The 22642-nt window shown below is 43.0% G+C and overlaps 1 protein-coding gene and 1 long non-coding RNA gene across 2 annotated transcripts in view; one reads left to right on the plus strand and one right to left on the minus strand.

Annotated features, from left to right (window-relative positions):
- LOC144781829 (endothelial PAS domain-containing protein 1-like) overlaps positions 1-22642 on the plus strand; it is a 743918-nt gene that overhangs the window by 475941 nt on the left and 245335 nt on the right. The window contains exon 10 of the mRNA XM_078660855.1: positions 1382-1536. Coding sequence (XP_078516981.1) covers positions 1382-1536 — 155 coding nt within the window. The remainder of the gene's footprint in view (positions 1-1381; positions 1537-22642) is intronic.
- LOC144781830 (uncharacterized) overlaps positions 1-22642 on the minus strand; it is a 440263-nt gene that overhangs the window by 268428 nt on the left and 149193 nt on the right. The window lies entirely within an intron of this gene.

Raw genomic sequence — 22642 nt, forward strand, 5'->3', positions numbered from 1 at the left:
GAGTGATACAAAAGGGGATAATGGATGGAGAGTTTGAGCAAATCAAACACTCACCCCCAGTCAACTGATCTTGGTTTAAATCCATCACCATTCTTTAGCTCACTCTGCCACCCCAGTTCATACATGGCCATATGCAAATCAGTCTGACCCTGTGCCTCATGGGAACAGTCCAGCCCGAACTGACAAAGCCATGTCTTCCCTGGACCAGAAACAAGCATCCTGGGACCGGTTTCTGGCATTACAGCCATCATCAGCCAGGCTATCTTGAATCCAGTGGCAAAGTGAGCAAGGGACTCACGACTGAGCATAGGAGTTAGAGGCCATCATGGCATGTCCTTGGCTACAACCCTGCTACAGAGGTAATTCTGGAGTGTATCTGCTCTTTTAGCTTTGAAGGTAAAATGCATTGGAAATAAAAAGTAACATAGTGAAAGAGTAATACCGCAGGCCCTGAATCTTTGTAATCCATACCATAGAGAACTGAACGTGTGAGGGATGTATCACTGCAATGGCTTCAAGTGACAAAGGGCCAGATGTACATAGACTTCCGTTTGCGATTTCCTAATAGCAAATGTTTGTGATTTGCTATTAGGAAATCGCAAACAGCTATGTACAACAGTGTCCTTGAGGACCACTTCCCATTTACAAGTGGACTACCACCTCCTTCACGGAGTCGGTCAAGTATGAATGTTTTACAACAGCATTTCGGTCGCAAAACATTCATACATGCCCCTAGGACTCATTATTCGGAAAAGATGCAATGGGCACGCCCCTCCTAATAATGACTCGCAAACCCAATTTGCGATTTGGTAATAGCTTATTGATCGCAAATAGGGCTTTGTACATTTAAACATGCTTTTTTCAGGCCGCAAACCACCTGATTCTGCGAATTGGGCCGTTTGTCAGCTGAAAAAAGCTTTGTACATTGGGCCCAATATTCCCTGCTTTCATGAGGATCTTTGCCTGAGAAGGTTTTAGTACTGCTCACTTGATGATGAAAATATCTGCAGAGCGCTGTTTAGTGCAGCCAACCTGCCTGTATGAATACATTAGAAGAATCATGGCTGACAAATCGCTCCCCGGTATGAAAATCTCTGCAGGCCCCACAGTTATCGTAGGCCACCCACTGTTTGAAAATCCCTTGAGGCACCATGGTTAGCACAGCCCACCCTGTTAGTGAACTGTAGGAACTTTGGTTAGTCAAATCACCATTTGTTGGAAGTTGTTTTCCATAGTGCACTGCGATAATAGTGTTTATGGGAGAGCTTTTCTGCTGACAGCTTATGTCCCTGTCCCTCAGACTCAATTGACAGTTTTACAGTTCTTTCATTCTTGCATGATTCCTTCAATTGAGCCGATGAACACTCAACTTCCATTGCAGATTGGGAGACAGCAGAAAGCGTTCAAGAGACTCCTCCTTATGAAGCAGCGCTGTCTTCGAGATCATCAAATACATATGGTGCCCCAACAGAAAGAGTTAGCATCAAGGCTGTCCAGCCCACGTACCCAATGTTACAAATGCTGCCCTGCTCTCCTGTAAGTAGTTTCACTGCACATTCGATATGTAACAGTTGTAGCACTCATTAACCCCTTGGCTGCGGGGCGTTTTCACCTGCTGTGCGGGGGGAGGGGGGCGCGCGCGGCGCCGCCGTGCTTGTGACGAGCTCAGCTCGTCATGAGGCACAGTGGAGCTGCACTCATGACGCGCTGAGCTCGTCATGACCACACCCGTTTTGGAACGTTCAGCACAGCGGGGAAATTATCCCCGCGTGTGAACGTTCCAACGGTCATGACGAGCGCAGCTCGTCATGAGTGCAGCTCAACCGTGCCTCATGACAAGCTGAGCTCGTCATGAGCACGCAACGGGTTAAAGAACAGCTGAAATCCCTGGGGTCAACACGGTTTCAGTGTACCCAGTTCTGTGACAAGCTGGCTCTAGGGGATCATTTTGGAAAGGCAGGGTAGAGAACCGCCATAAAAATTGGTGGTGTCGCCATACTCATGTTTTCCTCCCTTCATTTAAATGGGGGCAACTGCTGATTCACTGTTGGTAGAGCAACCTTTGGCTATGCTGACAGTCAATCAAAGGCAGTGCCTGGCTCTCCACAGGGTTGCCACCTTTCATGCATTGACCCGGTTTAGTGCAGTGCCCTTGATGCATATTTTACTGCCCATGGTGCCATGAGCCAGAAGGCAGCCAAAGGCAGGGAGAACAAACAAGGAACGCCATGCCCCCAAAGATGCATTCCTTATGGTCCATTTGGAGAGTCTCTCCCCACTAAGGATATGTTTGTAGTTTGATCTTTTTTTCACCAAAAAAGAAAGCTGAGTGGGCAAAAAAAAACGTGGCTCAGTTGGACATTCATTTTGGTGCTCCAACAAGAGCTGCTTTTATTTATTCTCTGTAGGACAACAATCACAGTATTTTGAGACAACTCTGTGATTTAATAGTTGCCAAAACCACTTAGCTTGCATCAATAATAGAATTGTATTTAACTAATGCTTTAAAGCCTAGTATCCCCACCGAAATGTGTTTATATTATAGGTGGAATATATAGCAAACCACAACTTGAGATAGGTTATCTGTCAGAGGCCGAATTCTCATAGAAGCTACTGAATCACCTGACAATTCCAAATTACGTAATCCATTAGTTAAATAACTGTCCAGATGTTCTCTTCTAGAACTTTAGCACCTTCATCAGTGTTTGAATGAATGTCTCCCTTTAATCACACAGAAGTACAATAATGCCCTACCTTGTAGCCCAACACATCACTAATGACTCATTATACCTTGTGACCAGTGCTGCATAAATAATTCCTCAAAGCACAGCCAGATAATGTGACTGGATTGAGTGATTTATACAGGTTGGTGTGTTGATCCTCTTTTCAGAACCTCAAGGTGTAAATAAATTACATGGAAACTGGATAATGAGAATCAGAACAGGGAAGGTTGAACTGTGTCTGTAATAGCTGCACATCACTTTGTTCCAGAAACAAATACTTTTCCTCCTGAATTGTGTGCCTTTGTGTAAGATGTGCATGGCCTAAAAGTAGTATATTGTGTAGTAATAGATGAGCGAGCCAGTACAGTTGTCATGTGAGACTATAAACCCTTTCTCAACGAAGGGCACTGCATCACTATTTGCAAGACCCATCATAAGTGCAGAGTTAGATTTCTATAAGAACATCTTGGCTGGGGATCAGGTGAGCTGCTAAAGAAATTAGAAGTTATGCAAAAGTGGTCATAAGCACTACCCTCTATAATTCTGTTTCTACAGCACTTATTCTAGCTGTCTCTTATGGCAGAATAAAGTTCACGTTGTTCACCATAACTCATAAAGCTCTATACTAGGTTATTTAAACGGTGAAGTCATAAGGGGCTACGTGGCTTTTTTGTTGTCGCAAACAGCCCGATTTGCAGAATCAGGCAGTTTGTGACTGCAACAAAGCATTTTTGTATGTACAGAACCCTATTTTGCGAAAATTGCAACATTGGTTAGCGATTCGGTATAAGTTATGAAGGCCTTGAAATAGAACAAAAAGAACAAAAAGGAGGTATTCAGATGAGTTTGTGTTGACATTTTTTATTAGCATTTCAGAATCATTAAACAAAAACTCAAATACAAGTGATAAGGGTAAGGATCATATGATATAAATTAAAAATTAAAAACCATATATAGGACAATATTTAATATTATGCTATCTAGGACAATAAATCTATATAACAATAGATTAGTTTGAAGATGTGTTTTGATTGGAGTTAGGTGGTCGACCACGTGATTAAATTAAAGGATATGTAACATAGTGTTTAGGGATGTATGACGTTACAACGCATACTTTTACAACGCATACCTTTACAATGCATTTTTTACAAAGCAACATCCATTACAACGCATTCCATTACAACGCATGCCATTACAACAAATTTTTAAAAACTACCTTTACAACGCATTCCATTACAACGCATACTACCTTTACAACGCATACCATTACAACGCATAACATTACATTTCATGTATGGTAAGTATTGGATAGTGTAGGGCTAAACATTACTATTCTAACTTCAGGGGAGTGCAACAGTAGGGTAAGTGTTGGATAGTATAGGGGTAAAAATTACTATTCTAACTCCAGGGGGTGCAACAGTAGGGTAAGTGTTGGATAGTGTAAGGGTACTATGCTTTGTAATTGTATGCCTTGTAATGGTATGCGTTGTAATGACTGCGTTGTGATGACATGCGTTGTAGTGGTATGCGTTGTAGTGTCATGCGTTGTAATGGTTGCGTTGTAATGGCATGCGATGTAATGGATGTTGGGTTGTAAAAGTTTCGTTGTAATGGTAGTGCGTTGTAAAAGTTGCGTTGTAAAGGTTGTTTCCCAGTGTTTAGTATTCCCATTGGTGGTAACATTTTGAGAACTCAATGTAAGAAAATAGTTACAGGGCCAGGTGGTCCTTAGTCCAGGAATTGTTGTGGTATAAATGGCAAATGTAGGTTCTGAATCGATTTGTGCAGAGTGAATGACAACATTTGAGTTGATTGCTACCCAAGATCAATTGTTCAGCTTACTTTTCCTTTACTCTCAGTTCGAAGGTTGCATACTACCAAACCATTCTGCACCTCGTCTTCGACCTCTTCCAAACTCTCTGAAAGATATATTCCAGTCATTTGGATTTGCATCTGCATCATCCTTTTTCATAGGGTGATGCATGAACCTGCGACAGACGCTGAGCTCTTGCATTCCAGGATATCATTTTCTTCACTGTTTATTAAGTTGATTGCAACGGAATTTTAAAATCATCGGTCAATAGTTTCATGAAACACTGCATGATAAATGTGTTTTTCCGAGCAATTAGGTAGGTTATTTGGTACATGTAATTTCTAGTGAGGGCTTCAAGCCTTGCCCCAGACATGACAGCGCCTTCGTGGATGAACCAATCTGCTAGGCTTTTGAGAATATCAAGAAAAGTGTTTTCAAGGTTATTCCACGTTGAATGAGCCTCTGCGGCTAGTTTAAAAGGGCTACACTTTAAGAGGCACACCAGGAGGATAGTTGGCTTTAAGGATGGAAAGTGTGCCATTGTTGTTGCCCGAGCATTGTAACTGTATAAGGCTCACTGGCCTTCTTTGTTCTGTCACCACAGCTGCCATTACCTAAGATTTAAAGTGTGTGTTGTTGCAAACCATCAAAGATGTACAGTGCACTCCTGGTAGAACACAATTAATCTGCCATTGAGGAGGAGATATTAACATTTTCGGGGCAGTGGATTATTTTCTATGCTATGGGATCAACATTGATTCATTTATTGTGACCATTAGTGACTTGTGTATACTCAGGAAAGCGGATGAACTAGTAAAACCATTGCTTGTTAGATTATATTATTTCAAAATAGCATGAGTAGTGTTTCAAGGTTTTCCATATATATGTGGAAGAAATGTCACAGCCAATGGCCGTTTCTACTTTCTGCCCATGGAAAGCAACTTGGTATGTGAGTCTAAAGAATGCGTGGCAGTGTGTGTTGAAGTTCTTGCTTCTGTTTCAGTTGTTGTACTGAGGAGCAATGGAAGGAGGTCAGGCTTACGATAACGTTTTGTAAACTGTCAAGGCTTATTTGGTAATTTGCTGATGTAAGTAACGTTGACTGTGCAGTTCTTTGTGACCTTTTGTGAACGTTGCTTCAGAGTTGCCCACTGAAAATGTGTGATTTTGAGAGGCATAAGGCTTGAACCCCCTTTTCTTGGTCACTTATGCTTCAGTTCAGAATAAATGAGTCAGTCAGTCAAGAGTTCTTTATTCGACGGTTAAAAACCATCATAAAAGCACAATTTATATACAATTTAAAAAAACAATTAGATCAGCAATGAACCCAACTTGCGATACAGTTCATAGGAAAGAAAATCAAGTTACATAATACAATCCAATACATGGTATAAAACTGATAATAGTGCAGTACTATACACAATATATAGGGCTGATCACAAGAAGTTTTACTCATCCCCTAGGGACCTCCTTAATCTCACTGCAATTTTAATAAAGTTAATTGCACAACATAGCACCCAGGGGTCATTGACTTGTTGCAGGAATAATAGAGCTGTTTTGGCATGTCTAATTTTAGCACGTTTAATAACCCTGATTAAAAATTTTCGCCTTGGCATCGAATAAATAGGACATAAAAGTACAAAATGAAGGGAATCCTGCGGAGACCTATTGTCGCAGCCGCAGGCTCCCTTCTGCTCAATTGAAGTGTTAAAACCCATCGGGGATACTAATAAGAACGGTAATAAATTGAGCCTAAAACGACATATAAAATACCTCTCCTGGGCATTGTGCATTAGGCGCAAGTAAGGCTCCATACCCTCAGTGGTTACTATTAGACTGTGTGCTCTTACCGTAATTTTCGCCTCTTCTGCCTCAGCTCTAAGCTTTATTCTGGAATCTAAAAAAGCCTTCTTTATATGCAGCTTATGCGAAGGAACAATTTTTTCTGGGTTACTAAAAAGGGAGCTGTACCCCAATGCATCCAAATTTGCCTTTACATAGCTGAGCCATGATATTCTCATACATTTGTATTTTTTAAGGCAGTCACTTAGGATTTCTCTACTTAGAGTTGCTTCAGGATTACACCATATTTTAATCCAAGCCAGTATTGGACTTCTTTTAATCAAATCTTCCAAGTATTGAGTTTCCAATTCTCTATGAGCTATTGATGCTTGAACACTTTGGGGAATTTTGAGAATAGACCTTAAGTGCCTATTTTCTTCCGTTTGTAATTTGCATACATTGACAAAACCCCATACTTCAGCCCCGTACGTAAGTTTCGAACAACACATAGAGCTGTACAGGTTCATTATTTGCTCCGGGCACCATCTACCCACCCTCCTACCGTAACCTGCAATGGCTCCATTGGTGGATAACATTTTGGAGCACCGATCTTCCACCAGGCTAATAAATTTTAAGGTTTCATCGAACAGTATGCCTAGGTATGAGAATGACTTCACTCTTTGGATCTTATGGTTTCCTATCGTGAACACTGGCTTTACCCCTGATTTGTGCCCTGCTACCATCACAAATGATTTTCCCAGGTTTACAGACAGATCCAGTTCTCCCATAAAACTGACAAACCCGTCTATTAGGGTTAGAAGACTCCTCGGGGTGCGGGCAAGCAAAACCGCGTCGTCCGCGTATAGCAGTACTGGGATGAAACGTGCACCAGCTCTAGGACAATCGGTCTTCAGGTTTAATAAGTGCTGTTCCAGCCCATTAATGTAGAGTGAGAATAGGAAGGGGGCAAGAATGCATCCCTGCCTAACCCCACTGCTGCAGGGGAACAAATCAGTCAAACCCCCCTCCATGTTGTACTGTACTTTTGCCGAGGTCTCGGTATGAAGCTCCCTTAAAATATTAACCAGGCCCACCTCAATACCCATACTCAACATCATGGCCCATAATTTTTCCCGGTTTACATGGTCGAATGCAGCCGCCAGGTCCATGAAACCCAAGTACATATTCTCGTTGCTTGCTTTAGTGTATTTAGCTGTTAACATATAAAGATTCAAGCATTGATCACCCGTGGACCTTCCTGACCTAAACCCGTACTGGGTGTTGGAGATAAAATTGTTTGTCTCCGACCACTCAGTTAGGCGATTAAGAATCCCCCTCCCTAATAACTTAGCTGACACATCTATCAGGGAGATAGGCCGGTAGCATTTCGGGTGTCCCTATTTTCTTTTTTAAAAATGGGAACTATAATGGCGGTCGACCATGATCGTGGGAGGCCCGACTTAATAGCCGCATTGATGACCCGTGTCAATATTGGTGCCCAAAGGTCCATACAGCTCAAAAATAAATCAGGGGGGAGCCCATCTGGGCCTGGGGCTTTATTTTTTTTACAAGCTCTCCATCCCATCTTGAATCTCTTTTAGGGTGAATTCTATTGGTATACGATGAGATATGCTACCAACATCACCCCCCCCCCCCCTATTGCAGCCTCATGGTTGTATAGGCCCTTAAAGTGTTCAATCCATTGTTCCGGTAGGATGTTAGACCCTATGTTCTTAACAGTAGTCTCATTAAAACAAGGGTTGTTAATTACCCTCCAGAACTCTGACATGTCCTTGCTCTCTGCGGCTTCTCTAAGATCCGCCCAGGCCTCCAGCTTTAGTGCCTCTTTCCTTCTATTGACTTCCTTTTTATAAGCCTGTCTACTCCGTAGTATTTCCAAATTGTCCCTAGGTCTTTTTTTAAAGTTATGTTTGAGTTCCCTTAAGGCTCGAGAGCAATTACCATAGAACCATCTAGGTGCTGAATTGGTTCTTGATGGTGCCTTAGGCTGACGGAATTCCTTACCTGGATCAATACTTGCAATGAACATCTTAGACTTACCCACAACTACAACCCCAGTGATGTGGTTTTTCTGGATGTTACAATAACTAGAAAAGGAAACCGGTTACAAACCAAGAACTATCAAAAACCAACATCCAAAAATAACCTCTTACATTTTACTAGTTTTCATCCCCACACATTGAGAGAGAATCTCCCATATGGCCAATACTTACGTCTTAGACGTAATTGTAGCGAGATGGGAGATTTCCAAGATCAGTCAGCATCCCTAACTCAAAAACTTGAAACAGTGGCTACCCAAGAAAGATTCTGGCCAAGAGCTGCAAACGGGCCAAAAACCAGCCAAGGGATGTGCTGATAGAAGACAATCCAAGAGCCCCTGAGGAGGAAATTCCCCTTACGTGTGTAACAACTTATAATTGTTTGTCGAACACCGTAAGTAGGTGTATAAACAAGCACTGGACTATCCTCATGAGCAACAAGCACAATTGGAAAAAACCCCTCTTCTCCTATCGGAGAGCGAGAAGTATAAGAGACTCTTTGGTACATACCCGACCAAACACAGCTTTAGGACAGATGCAAAGCACCATACTGAATGCATGGGGTCTCCCCCCTGTATTAGGACATCATCCTTGTGGCGGATGTAGCGTTTGTCATCTTACGTCCCATACAAAAACCCTGACCCTGGAACCAGGAAAAATCTGGCACTTGCGCCAACACACAAACTGTAATTCTTGCAGCGTAGTTTATTTAATACCGTGCCCGTGTGGTTTACGTTACATTGGAATGACTACGCGGCGCATTAAATTGAGGATCTGCGAGCATCGCAGTAATATCAGATGCAAGAAAAACACCACAAAACTTATCACACATTTCATTGCGGCAAATCACAACCCTAATGATATTAGGTGGACAGTGGTAGAGCAGATACACTCTGGTGCACGATTACAAGAATCTCTGTTTCAAAAAGAGCAGCGGTGGGTATACCGATTGTCGACCCACCTACGAGGCTTAAATGATAACATACCATGGGGAACAGTAATGCATCGCTGATACTACACCTACATTCTGTTCCACCTCCATAGCCATAGATTCAGGTGTGACATACATAGAACAACAGACTTGTCTGATATTCGAATTCTACTTGAGATAGCGTCTTGAGGTGGACTCAGCTGTTTCTGTAAAGAGATCAACAATACTATTGTTTATAACCCCGTCTAAAACACCTCTTAGTTTGGTCTTAATGGTAGACATCACATACGTTCCATCTCTGTCATTTGTAGACTGATTGATGATCGATAAAGTTACGTCTTGACTAGTTCGTAACTGTCCCTTTAAGATCCTAACATCAACTAATAGCGTACCTCAAAGAGATGCGGGATGAGATTGGTTGATTTAGACACGTGACCCACGTGACTCTCATATCTCACTTACGGGAACACACATTGGTTAACATCCGGGCGGTGGACGTGAACCTTGTAGGTCACAACGCGGGGAGCCATTGGAGTGAAAGTGAGTAGATTGTGCCCGAACCGAGAACTACGCCATTCTTGCCTCTTTTTCCGAATAAGTAGCGGATTGTGGCTGTCGACGTATATCTTGACGGCCTCTCTTTTACCCACAGGTCCCTCCGATGTGAAGTAACCCCCGCCACCTTGCCCATGCAGTGAGACTGATACTGGTTTCACGTAAATATAATAACGATACTCCTTTGGTGTGCTAGCGCTAGTGGGTCTTCGTTGTTGGGAGGCTTTGGTTAACTTTAAGTACCCGGCCGGGTACTGACACGCTGACTTCTTTGCAAGTCCTGCACATGGTTTTGTGAATTGAGTCGTGTAGTTTTTCTGAATAGTAGCAATGACTTACTAAATTGTAATACGCTACGATTATCCAGGTACTTTTGTGCCATATGGGGCAGGATCATAATGGCATAAATAGCTATATCTATCTCCCCAGATTATTGATCATTAGCATTGTGTAACGAATCCCGTTCACAATAAGTTTACTCACCCGCACATGGAGTTGATAGTTGCACATCCGTGGGGGGTAGTAAAGTGGAGTGCACGTGGTTGAAATGGTTTGAAGAAAATATGTTAACACATTGTATTGGCGATAACATGTCTGTTTGTATGTGTTCCTTTCTCTCCCTTTCTCCACAGATTGTCAAACCTGGTAATGCCAGGGTGAACCGGTATTAAGAACCGTGAGTTTTGTAAATGTTCATGTAACACTGAGGTTAGGGTACGCCTTAGAGTGCGCACACCGCCCAGTGTGTAAATCATGTTTGGTCCTGAGGAAAGCTCGGCTAAATTGGCCTGAAAAGAGCAGAAACATGTCGACCTAATGAATAGGACAATTTGACTCAAACTTAAAGTCAAGTGTGTCCGTTCATCAACTTTTAATCTGGCGCTCATATTGATCTCTATTAAAGTCTGGTTTTGATCAATATCCGCACCTTTTATTTTTTATCACCATCACTTTCTTTCACTGTTTTTATCGTGACCCAGCTCCACTGCAATTGCAGGTGTCGTAGCACACCAGGTAGGTCTTTTACCTGTCTGGTGAAAATACCCGATGATGAAGCATGTCACCCAATAGACGGGTGAGTGAGGGTAATACAAAAAGCTTTTGTTTACTTTTTTCACGTATCACTCCACTTTAGACACATTTTTGTTTGAATTTACAGTCACTCCTTTGTTGTTGATTATATTTAAACTGGGGTAGAGGAGTGTCCTTCGAACCCTATCTCTCCCGTTGTTTATTCGTATCTTCTGCAGCGCACAGCTGCGAGAGTAATCTATCACGAACCTCTTCACGACTTAATATAAACCTGTGCATAAAACCAAACACCCGACACCATGGAGGACCTAGGCCTAGCATATTCAAAGGAGGAGGTAGATGCCCTAATGGCTGATCCATCTCTATTTTCCGACCCTCAAGTAGCCCAAACGATATCCCAGACAACTGAATGGGACAAGTTAACTGAACAAAAAAGGAGCCGCATTCGGGCTATCCTACATGGGACAATACTAATGGAATATTTACTGAACAATGCAGCACCGAAGGGTTTATTAGTGACAAATGCCCCAAGGATTTTCCTGGATGATGCCCAATTCCGGAAAGAATGGGCCCAAATCGCTTGGCGATGCACCCGCGATTGGGCAATACTAATAATGAAAACATCATTGAGACTTTCAGAAGCACTTCTTGTAGAAATCCAGTTGACTGAAACTCATTTTAAGACCACATTGACTGGATACAAGAGGAAACTGGAAGAACTTAATAAAGAGGTAACGGAATATAAGGAAAATCTCGCACAATCAAAGACACAGAAATTGCAAAAAGATCTTAAACGTTGGTCATACGCAAAAGTATACCCTTATTCTAATGTAGAATATACACCACTGAACCGCAACAATGATGAAACAGGAAGTGGCGACAGTGATTCCAATAGCATTGGTTCCAGCACTGGCAGCTATAACAACAGACAGAGAGGGAGAGGCAGGTCGAGGAGAGCACAGACAGCCCAACCATGGTACCCATTCCCACAACAAGGAACCTTCCCTCAACCTTTCCAACATCCACCATTCCAACCAATGATGGGATGGAATCCACCACATATGGCTTACCCTCAGTATCCACAAGACATGTATCAACAGCCTTTTTTAGGACAGGGCAGACGGAACAGGGGCAGAAGAAGAGGGGGCAATCAGGTCCATTGGACTACGAACGAGGCAGTGGGAGACAACACCCGCAGCAAGACGACCGAACCACGTCCGGGCCCAAGCAACCTGAGAGCCTAATTGTCAACCTGTCGTCTGTGGCCCTCAACCCTGACGAAACCACAGTGTTAGAGAAAGGTTTGGGCTTTATCCCCACAGCACGTCTGGACCGCTTTAAATTACATTGTGAGCTGTCGGATTTTTTTCGCAAATTACGCCTAAAAAATTTCTTTGAGAACAGAACAGAAGAAGAGTCCCAGACTGCTAAAGATGATACGGGGTTCCGCTCTAAATCCACTTTCACTCCGCCTTCCCACACTGTGCCACCAGAACTACTAGCCTTTGAACAGGCAGTATTTAATGAGGTTGAACAGTTACAGGAACCCGCCCCCTTTAAAAACATGAAAGCCAATGAATATCAGGCATTGCAAAACTTACAACAAAACCCCAATATCGTAATTAAAGTTGCGGATAAGGGGGGAGGCATTGTGATACTTGATGCCACGGCATATGATACTGAGTGTAGACGTCTTCTCAGTGAAAGAACAAACTACATCCTCTTAGATGCAGACCCTACAGAGGCCCTACGAGATGAGATCATTGAACTGGTGTCTGAAGCAGAACATAATGACTTCATCTCTAAACATGAGGCTAACTTCCTGACCAAGTCTGAAGGTATAATACCTTACTTTTATATTTTACCGAAGACCCACAAAAATAAATTACCCCCACCTGGACGACCTATCGTCTCGGGGACTGGGTCTTTGTTAGAGCCTTTGTCCCAATACTGTGACTTCTTTTTAAAACCACTTGTCCAACAGACCAATACCTATCTGAGGGACACAAAAAGCCTACTAGCTATGCTGAAGGAAATAGTTTTACCAGAGGGACCTGTATTTTTGATCTCTCTAGACATAGAGAGTCTTTATACATGTATTCCGCAGGATGACACAATCAGGGTCATCAGAGATTCCCTACCTAAACAACTCAGGATGGACATACAAACCCCACCCTCATTTGTGGTTGACTGCGCGACTTTAGCCCTGAAGAGGAACTTTTTCAAATATCAAGCTGACCTTTTTCTTCAAGCCACCGGTACTTCAATGGGCAGTACCTTTGCCCCCAGTGTGGCCGGGCTTTACGTCCATGATTTTGGGAGCAAGCATATTTTCCACACTTCAAATCCTTTCATAGTCAATATAACGTTTTGGCGCCGTTATATTGACGACGTGCTTGTTATTCGGAGTGGCTCTGAATTAAGGCTGAAGGAATTCCTTACCTGGATCAATACTTGCAATGAACATCTTAGATTTACCCACAACTACAACCCCAGTGATGTGTTTTTTTTGGATGTTACAATAACTAGAAAAGGAAACCGGTTACAAACCAAGAACTATCAAAAACCAACATCCAAAAATAACCTCTTACATTTTACCAGTTTTCATCCCCGCACATTGAGAGAGAATCTCCCATAAGGCCAATACTTACGTCTTAGACGTAATTGTAGCGAGATGGGATATTTCCAAGATCAGTCAGCATCCCTAACTCAAAAACTTGAAACACGTGGCTACCCAAGAAAGATTCTGGCCAAGAGCTGCAAATGGGCCAAAAACCAGCCAAGGGATGTGCTGATAGAAGACAATCCAAGAGTCCCTGAGGAGGAAATTCCCCTTACGTGTGTAACAACTTATAATTGTTTGTCGAACACCGTAAGTAGGTGTATAAACAAGCACTGGACTATCCTCACGAGCATCAAGCACAATTGGAAAAAAACCCTCTTCTCCTATCGGAGAGCGAGAAGTATAAGAGACTCTTTGGTACATACCCGACCAAACACAGCGTCAGGACAGATGCAAAGCACCGTACTGAATGCATGGGGTCTCCCCCCTGTATTAGGACATCATCCTTGTGGCAGATGTAGCGTTTGTCATCTTACGTCCCATACAAAAACCCTGACCCTGGAACCAGGAAAAATCTGGCACTTGCGCCAACACACAAACTGTAATTCTTGCAGCGTAGTTTATTTAATAACGTGCCCGTGTGGTTTACGTTACATTGGAATGACTACGCGGCGCATTAAATTGAGGATCTGCGAGCATCGCAGTAATATCAGATGCAAGAAAAACACCACAAAACTTACCACACATTTCATTGCGGCAAATCACAACCCTAATGATATTAGGTGGACAGTGGTAGAGCAGATACACTCTGGTGCACGATTACAAGAATCTCTGTTTCAAAAAGAGCAGCGGTGGGTATACCGATTGTCGACCCACCTACGAGGCTTAAATGATAACATACCATGGGGAACAGTAATGCATCGCTGATACTACACCTACATTCTGTTCCACCTCCATAGCCATAGATTCAGGTGTGACATACATAGAACAACAGACTTGTCTGATATTCGAATTCTACTTGAGATAGCGTCTTGAGGTGGACTCAGCTGTTTCTGTAAAGAGATCAACAATACTATTGTTTATAACCCCGTCTAAAACACCTCTTAGTTTGGTCTTAATGGTAGACATCACATACGTTCCATCTCTGTCATTTGTAGACTGATTGATGATCGATAAAGTTACGTCTTGACTAGTTCGTAACTGTCCCTTTAAGATCCTAACATCAACTAATAGCGTACCTCAAAGAGATGCGGGATGAGATTGGTTGATTTAGACACGTGACCCACGTGACTCTCATATCTCACTTACGGGAACACACATTGGTTAACATCCGGGCGGTGGACGTGAACCTTGTAGGTCACAACGCGGGGAGCCATTGGAGTGAAAGTGAGTAGATTGTGCCCGAACCGAGAACTACGCCATTCTTGCCTCTTTTTCCGAATAAGTAGCGGATTGTGGCTGTCGACGTATATCTTGACGGCCTCTCTTTTACCCACAGGTCCCTCCGATGTGAAGTAACCCCCGCCACCTTGCCCATGCAGTGAGACTGATACTGGTTTCACGTAAATATAATAACGATACTCCTTTGGTGTGCTAGCGCTAGTGGGTCTTCGTTGTTGGGAGGCTTTGGTTAACTTTAAGTACCCGGCCGGGTACTGACACGCTGACTTCTTTGCAAGTCCTGCACATGGTTTTGTGAATTGAGTCGTGTAGTTTTTCTGAATAGTAGCAATGACTTACTAAATTGTAATACGCTACGATTATCCAGGTACTTTTGTGCCATATGGGGCAGGATCATAATGGCATAAATAGCTATATCTATCTCCCCAGATTATTGATCATTAGCATTGTGTAACGAATCCCGTTCACAATAAGTTTACTCACCCGCACATGGAGTTGATAGTTGCACATCCGTGGGGGGTAGTAAAGTGGAGTGCACGTGGTTGAAATGGTTTGAAGAAAATATGTTAACACATTGTATTGGCGATAACATGTCTGTTTGTATGTGTTCCTTTCTCTCCCTTTCTCCACAGATTGTCAAACCTGGTAATGCCAGGGTGAACCGGTATTAAGAACCGTGAGTTTTGTAAATGTTCATGTAACACTGAGGTTAGGGTACGCCTTAGAGTGCGCACACCGCCCAGTGTGTAAATCATGTTTGGTCCTGAGGAAAGCTCGGCTAAATTGGCCTGAAAAGAGCAGAAACATGTCGACCTAATGAATAGGACAATTTGACTCAAACTTAAAGTCAAGTGTGTCCGTTCATCAACTTTTAATCTGGCGCTCATATTGATCTCTATTAAAGTCTGTTTTTGATCAATATCCGCACCTTTTATTTTTTATCACCATCACTTTCTTTCACTGTTTTTATCGTGACCCAGCTCCACTGCAATTGCAGGTGTCGTAGCACACCAGGTAGGTCTTTTACCTGTCTGGTGAAAATACCCGATGATGAAGCATGTCACCCAATAGACGGGTGAGTGAGGGAGTGAGGGTAATACAAAAAGCTTTTGTTTACTTTTTTCACGTATCACTCCACTTTAGACACATTTTTGTTTGAATTTACAGTCACTCCTTTGTTGTTGATTATATTTAAACTGGGGTAGAGGAGTGTCCTTCGAACCCTATCTCTCCCGTTGTTTATTCGTATCTTCTGCAGCGCACAGCTGCGAGAGTAATCTATCACGAACCTCTTCACGACTTAATATAAACCTGTGCATAAAACCAAACACCCGACACCATGGAGGACCTAGGCCTAGCATATTCAAAGGAGGAGGTAGATGCCCTAATGGCTGATCCATCTCTATTTTCCGACCCTCAAGTAGCCCAAACGATATCCCAGACAACTGAATGGGACAAGTTAACTGAACAAAAAAGGAGCCGCATTCGGGCTATCCTACATGGGACAATACTAATGGAATATTTACTGAACAATGCAGCACCGAAGGGTTTATTAGTGACAAATGCCCCAAGGATTTTCCTGGATGATGCCCAATTCCGGAAAGAATGGGCCCAAATCGCTTGGCGATGCACCCGCGATTGGGCAATACTAATAATGAAAACATCATTGAGACTTTCAGAAGCACTTCTTGTAGAAATCCAGTTGACTGAAACTCATTTTAAGACCACATTGACTGGATACAAGAGGAAACTGGAAGAACTTAATAAAGAGGTAACGGAATATAAGGAAAATCTCGCACAATCAAAGACACAGAAATTGCAAAAAGATCTTAAACGTTGGTCATACGCAAAAGTATACCCTTATTCTAATGTAGAATATACACCACTGAACCGCAACAATGATGAAACAGGAAGTGGCGACAGTGATTCCAATAGCATTGGTTCCAGCACTGGCAGCTATAACAACAGACAGAGAGGGAGAGGCAGGTCGAGGAGAGCACAGACAGCCCAACCATGGTACCCATTCCCACAACAAGGAACCTTCCCTCAACCTTTCCAACATCCACCATTCCAACCAATGATGGGATGGAATCCACCACATATGGCTTACCCTCAGTATCCACAAGACATGTATCAACAGCCTTTTTTAGGACAGGGCAGACGGAACAGGGGCAGAAGAAGAGGGGGCAATCAGGTCCATTGGACTACGAACGAGGCAGTGGGAGACAACACCCGCAGCAAGACGACCGAACCACGTCCGGGCCCAAGCAACCTGAGAGCCTAATTGTCAACCTGTCGTCTGTGGCCCTCAACCCTGACGAAACCACAGTGTTAGAGAAAGGTTTGGGCTTTATCCCCACAGCACGTCTGGACCGCTTTAAATTACATTGTGAGCTGTCGGATTTTTTTCGCAAATTACGCCTAAAAAATTTCTTTGAGAACAGAACAGAAGAAGAGTCCCAGACTGCTAAAGATGATACGGGGTTCCGCTCTAAATCCACTTTCACTCCGCCTTCCCACACTGTGCCACCAGAACTACTAGCCTTTGAACAGGCAGTATTTAATGAGGTTGAACAGTTACAGGAACCCGCCCCCTTTAAAAACATGAAAGCCAATGAATATCAGGCATTGCAAAACTTACAACAAAACCCCAATATCGTAATTAAAGTTGCGGATAAGGGGGGAGGCATTGTGATACTTGATGCCACGGCATATGATACTGAGTGTAGACGTCTTCTCAGTGAAAGAACAAACTACATCCTCTTAGATGCAGACCCTACAGAGGCCCTACGAGATGAGATCATTGAACTGGTGTCTGAAGCAGAACATAATGACTTCATCTCTAAACATGAGGCTAACTTCCTGACCAAGTCTGAAGGTATAATACCTTACTTTTATATTTTACCGAAGACCCACAAAAATAAATTACCCCCACCTGGACGACCTATCGTCTCGGGGACTGGGTCTTTGTTAGAGCCTTTGTCCCAATACTGTGACTTCTTTTTAAAACCACTTGTCCAACAGACCAATACCTATCTGAGGGACACAAAAAGCCTACTAGCTATGCTGAAGGAAATAGTTTTACCAGAGGGACCTGTATTTTTGATCTCTCTAGACATAGAGAGTCTTTATACATGTATTCCGCAGGATGACACAATCAGGGTCATCAGAGATTCCCTACCTAAACAACTCAGGATGGACATACAAAACCCCACCCTCATTTGTGGTTGACTGCGCGACTTTAGCCCTGAAGAGGAACTTTTTCAAATATCAAGCTGACCTTTTTCTTCAAGCCACCGGTACTTCAATGGGCAGTACCTTTGCCCCCAGTGTGGCCGGGCTTTACGTCCATGATTTTGGGAGCAAGCATATTTTCCACACTTCAAATCCTTTCATAGTCAATATAACGTTTTGGCGCCGTTATATTGACGACGTGCTTGTTATTCGGAGTGGCTCTGAATTAAGGCTGAAGGAATTCCTTACCTGGATCAATACTTGCAATGAACATCTTAGATTTACCCACAACTACAACCCCAGTGATGTGTTTTTTTTGGATGTTACAATAACTAGAAAAGGAAACCGGTTACAAACCAAGAACTATCAAAAACCAACATCCAAAAATAACCTCTTACATTTTACCAGTTTTCATCCCCGCACATTGAGAGAGAATCTCCCATAAGGCCAATACTTACGTCTTAGACGTAATTGTAGCGAGATGGGATATTTCCAAGATCAGTCAGCATCCCTAACTCAAAAACTTGAAACACGTGGCTACCCAAGAAAGATTCTGGCCAAGAGCTGCAAATGGGCCAAAAACCAGCCAAGGGATGTGCTGATAGAAGACAATCCAAGAGTCCCTGAGGAGGAAATTCCCCTTACGTGTGTAACAACTTATAATTGTTTGTCGAACACCGTAAGTAGGTGTATAAACAAGCACTGGACTATCCTCACGAGCATCAAGCACAATTGGAAAAAAACCCTCTTCTCCTATCGGAGAGCGAGAAGTATAAGAGACTCTTTGGTACATACCCGACCAAACACAGCGTCAGGACAGATGCAAAGCACCGTACTGAATGCATGGGGTCTCCCCCCTGTATTAGGACATCATCCTTGTGGCAGATGTAGCGTTTGTCATCTTACGTCCCATACAAAAACCCTGACCCTGGAACCAGGAAAAATCTGGCACTTGCGCCAACACACAAACTGTAATTCTTGCAACGTAGTTTATTTAATAACGTGCCCGTGTGGTTTACGTTAAATTGAATGACTACGCGGCGCATTAAATTGAGGATCTGCGAGCATCGCAGTAATATCAGATGCAAGAAAAACACCACAAAACTTACCACACATTTCATTGCGGCAAATCACAACCCTAATGATATTAGGTGGACAGTGGTAGAGCAGATACACTCTGGTGCACGATTACAAGAATCTATGTTTGAAAAAGAACAGCGGTGGGTATACTGATTGTCGACCCACCTACGAGGCTTAAATGATAACATCCCATGGGGAACAGTAATGCATCGCTGATACTACAACTACATTTTATTCCACCTCCATAGCCATAGATTCAGGTGTGACATACATAGAACAACAGACTTGTCTGATATTCGAATTCTACTTGAGATAGCGTCTTGAGGTGGGCTCAGCTGTTTCTGTAAAGAGATCAACAATACTATTGTTTATAACCCCGTCTAAAACACCTCTTAGTTTGGTCTTAATGGTAGACATCACATACGTTCCATCTCTGTCATTTGTAGACTGATTGATGATCGATAAAGTTACGTCTTGACTAGTTCGTAACTGTCCCTTTAAGATCCTAACATCAACTACTAGCGTACCTCAAAGAGATGCGGGATGAGATTGGTTGATTTAGACACATGACCCACGTGACTCTCATATCTCACTTACGGGAACACACATTGGTTAACATCCAGGCGGTGGACGTGAACCTTGTAGGTCAAAACGCGGGGAGCCATTGGAGTGAAAGTGAGTAGATTGTGCCCGAACCGAGAACTATGCCATTCTTGCCTCTTTTTCCGAATAAGTAGCGGATTGTGGCTGTCGACGTACATCTTGACGGCCTCTCTTTTACCCACAGGTCCTTCCGATGTGAAGTAACCCCCGCCACCTTGCCCATGCAGTGAGACTGATACTGGTTTCACGTAAATATAATAACGATACTCCTTTGGTGTGCTAGCGCTAGTGGGTCTTCGTTGTTGAGAGGCTTTGGTTAACTTTAAGTACCCGGTCGGGTACTGACACGCTGACTTCTTTGCAAGTCCTGCACATGGTTTTGTGAATTGAGTCGTGTAGTTTTTCTGAATAGTAGCAATGACTTACTAAATTGTAATACCCTATGATTATCCAGGTACTTTTGTGCCATATGGGGCAGGATCATAATGGCATAAATAGCTATATCTATCTCCCCAGATTATTGATCATTAGCATTGTGTAACGAATCAAGTTCACAATAAGTTTACTCACCCGCACATGGAGTTGATAGTTGCACATCCGTGGGGGGTAGTAAAGTGGAGTGCACATGGTTGAAATGGTTTGAAGAAAATATGTTAACACATTGTATTGGCGATAACATGTCTGTTTGTATGTGTTCCTTTCTCTCCCTTTCTCCACAGATTGTCAAACCTGGTAATGCCAGGGTGAACCGGTATTAAGAACCGTGAGTTTTGTAAATGTTCATTTAACACTGAGGTTAGGGTACGCCTTAGAGTGCGCACACCGCCCAGTGTGTAAATCATGTTTGGTCCTGAGGAAAGCTTGGCTAAATTGGCCTGAAAAGAGCAGAAACATGTCAACCTAATGAATAGGACAATTTGACTCAAACTTAAAGTCAAGTGTGTCCGTTCATCAACTTTTAATCTGGCGCTCATATTGATCTCTATTAAAGTCTGGTTTTGATCAATATCCGCACCTTTTATTTTTTATCACCATCACTTTCTTTCACTGTTTTTATCGTGACCCAGCTCCACTGCAATTGCAGGTGTCGTAGCACACCAGGTAGGTCTTTTACCTGCCTGGTGAAAATACCCGATGATGAAGCATGTCACCCAATAGACGGGTGAGTGAGGGTAATACAAAAAGCTTTTGTTTACTTTTTTCACGTATCACTCCACTTTAGACACATTTTTGTTTGAATTTACAGTCACTCCTTTGTTGTTTATTATATTAGTTCTCAACAACCCATCCACTATATCAGTTAACTGTCCGAATGTTTTCAGCAATAATTGTCCCTCTATTTCCATGTCTAAACAATCCTCTATGCTGGCTCTGCCTACCTCCATCAGTGACTTGTAGAAACGTGCCTCGTCTAGATTAGCCCACCTGAGCCGGCGTCCCTGATCAGTGACCTTCTCCATAATCCCAGTGTGTTTTCTACAGGCCCCAAACGCTTCCTCACACTGCAGGTTAAGTTCTAAAGGGTTATGGTCACTAAATGCGCTCCATGTAATTCCTACAGTATTTATTCTATTTTTAAGTGCCCTTGACACCAGTATAAAGTCAATGTATGACAGGCACCCTCTCCCTTTGAATGTGGGCGGTAGGGTGCCGTTCTCTTCCCTAGCCATCATACTCATAGTGTGCACAAGGTCATGCATAGCTATCATCCTACTGAGGGTTAGGCCAGCTTCCGAATGTTGAAAGTGGGGTCCGGTAGCAACTGGGCAAGATGACCATGTTTCATCAGTGCGATCCAGCGCTTGACAAAGATGACAATTAAAATCACCTGCTATAATGATACTGGGTGTAACCCCTTTCTTATCTATATTTGCTTCTCCCAGTCTTGTTGCCAATTGCAATAGAGCTGAGTGATTGGAGTGGGCGGCGTCAGCCGCAAAGGCTCTTGGGGGCTGTAGTCCCCCCCTCCCGGCGGCCATGGCGCGCGATGGTCTGGCGTCTCCGGCAGCTGGGGGGGGACCTGGGCTGATGTCAGGAGCCCGCACGAGCAGCAGTGAACCAGGGCGTGTGGCAGGAGCCCAATGCAGAAGCCCCAAGGGTAGGCACAAAAGTCCGTAGCTTAGGCAGAGTAATAATGAGTCATTTGGCTATGACCATTACGAAAAGGTGACTGCACATTGAGTTTTTGTGGCCTGGTATGGATTGCATTATGCAGGTATTTTGAAAGCTTGACATGTGCGTCAGTTATCAGATACACATAAGAGAACTCCATCTTTGTCGTGTAATGTGATGGAGTTGAAGTCAATTCTTTTGTCTCAATTGAAGAGTTACCTTTGAATCATTCTTACCTCATTTTAAATACTGGTTCTTATGGCAGATGGCTGCAATGACAATTTTGTACAAAATGCACAAGGAATTTTCAAACATGAGTTTTTCTTGAAGTTGTTTTCTAAGGATTTTGCTTTGCAAATTGTTTCAGACAGTGGAGTACAGGTAATGTCAGAGTAAAATGTGTTTTTTAGCTCATTGTAGAGTAGCCAGTTTTAGGACAGCTCTAGACCATCCTCAAGCCAATAGCCTGGTGGAGCGGGTCTTATTTAGGACAACCACATGGTCACGAGCATAGCAGTCAAAAGATCTGTAAATCTAGTTCCCAAAGAATGTCAATTGGTACATGACCTTATGACTGTTTCTCCTTTAAGGTTGTGCGTTGTCTAAATAGACTAATTTGGCTCCTGTGCAAGAAAAATCAAAAGTCTTCATATATACTCGAATGCTAAATATGTTTATTGAAGTGAAAATCTAAAACGTAAGCACTCAGTGATACAGATTTTCACCTCACGAGGTAATAAGCAATGCAGTGCT

The sequence above is a fragment of the Lissotriton helveticus genome, chromosome 9 (genome assembly GCF_964261635.1).
Source record: "Lissotriton helveticus chromosome 9, aLisHel1.1, whole genome shotgun sequence".
NCBI classification, from domain to species: Eukaryota; Metazoa; Chordata; class Amphibia; order Caudata; family Salamandridae; genus Lissotriton; species Lissotriton helveticus.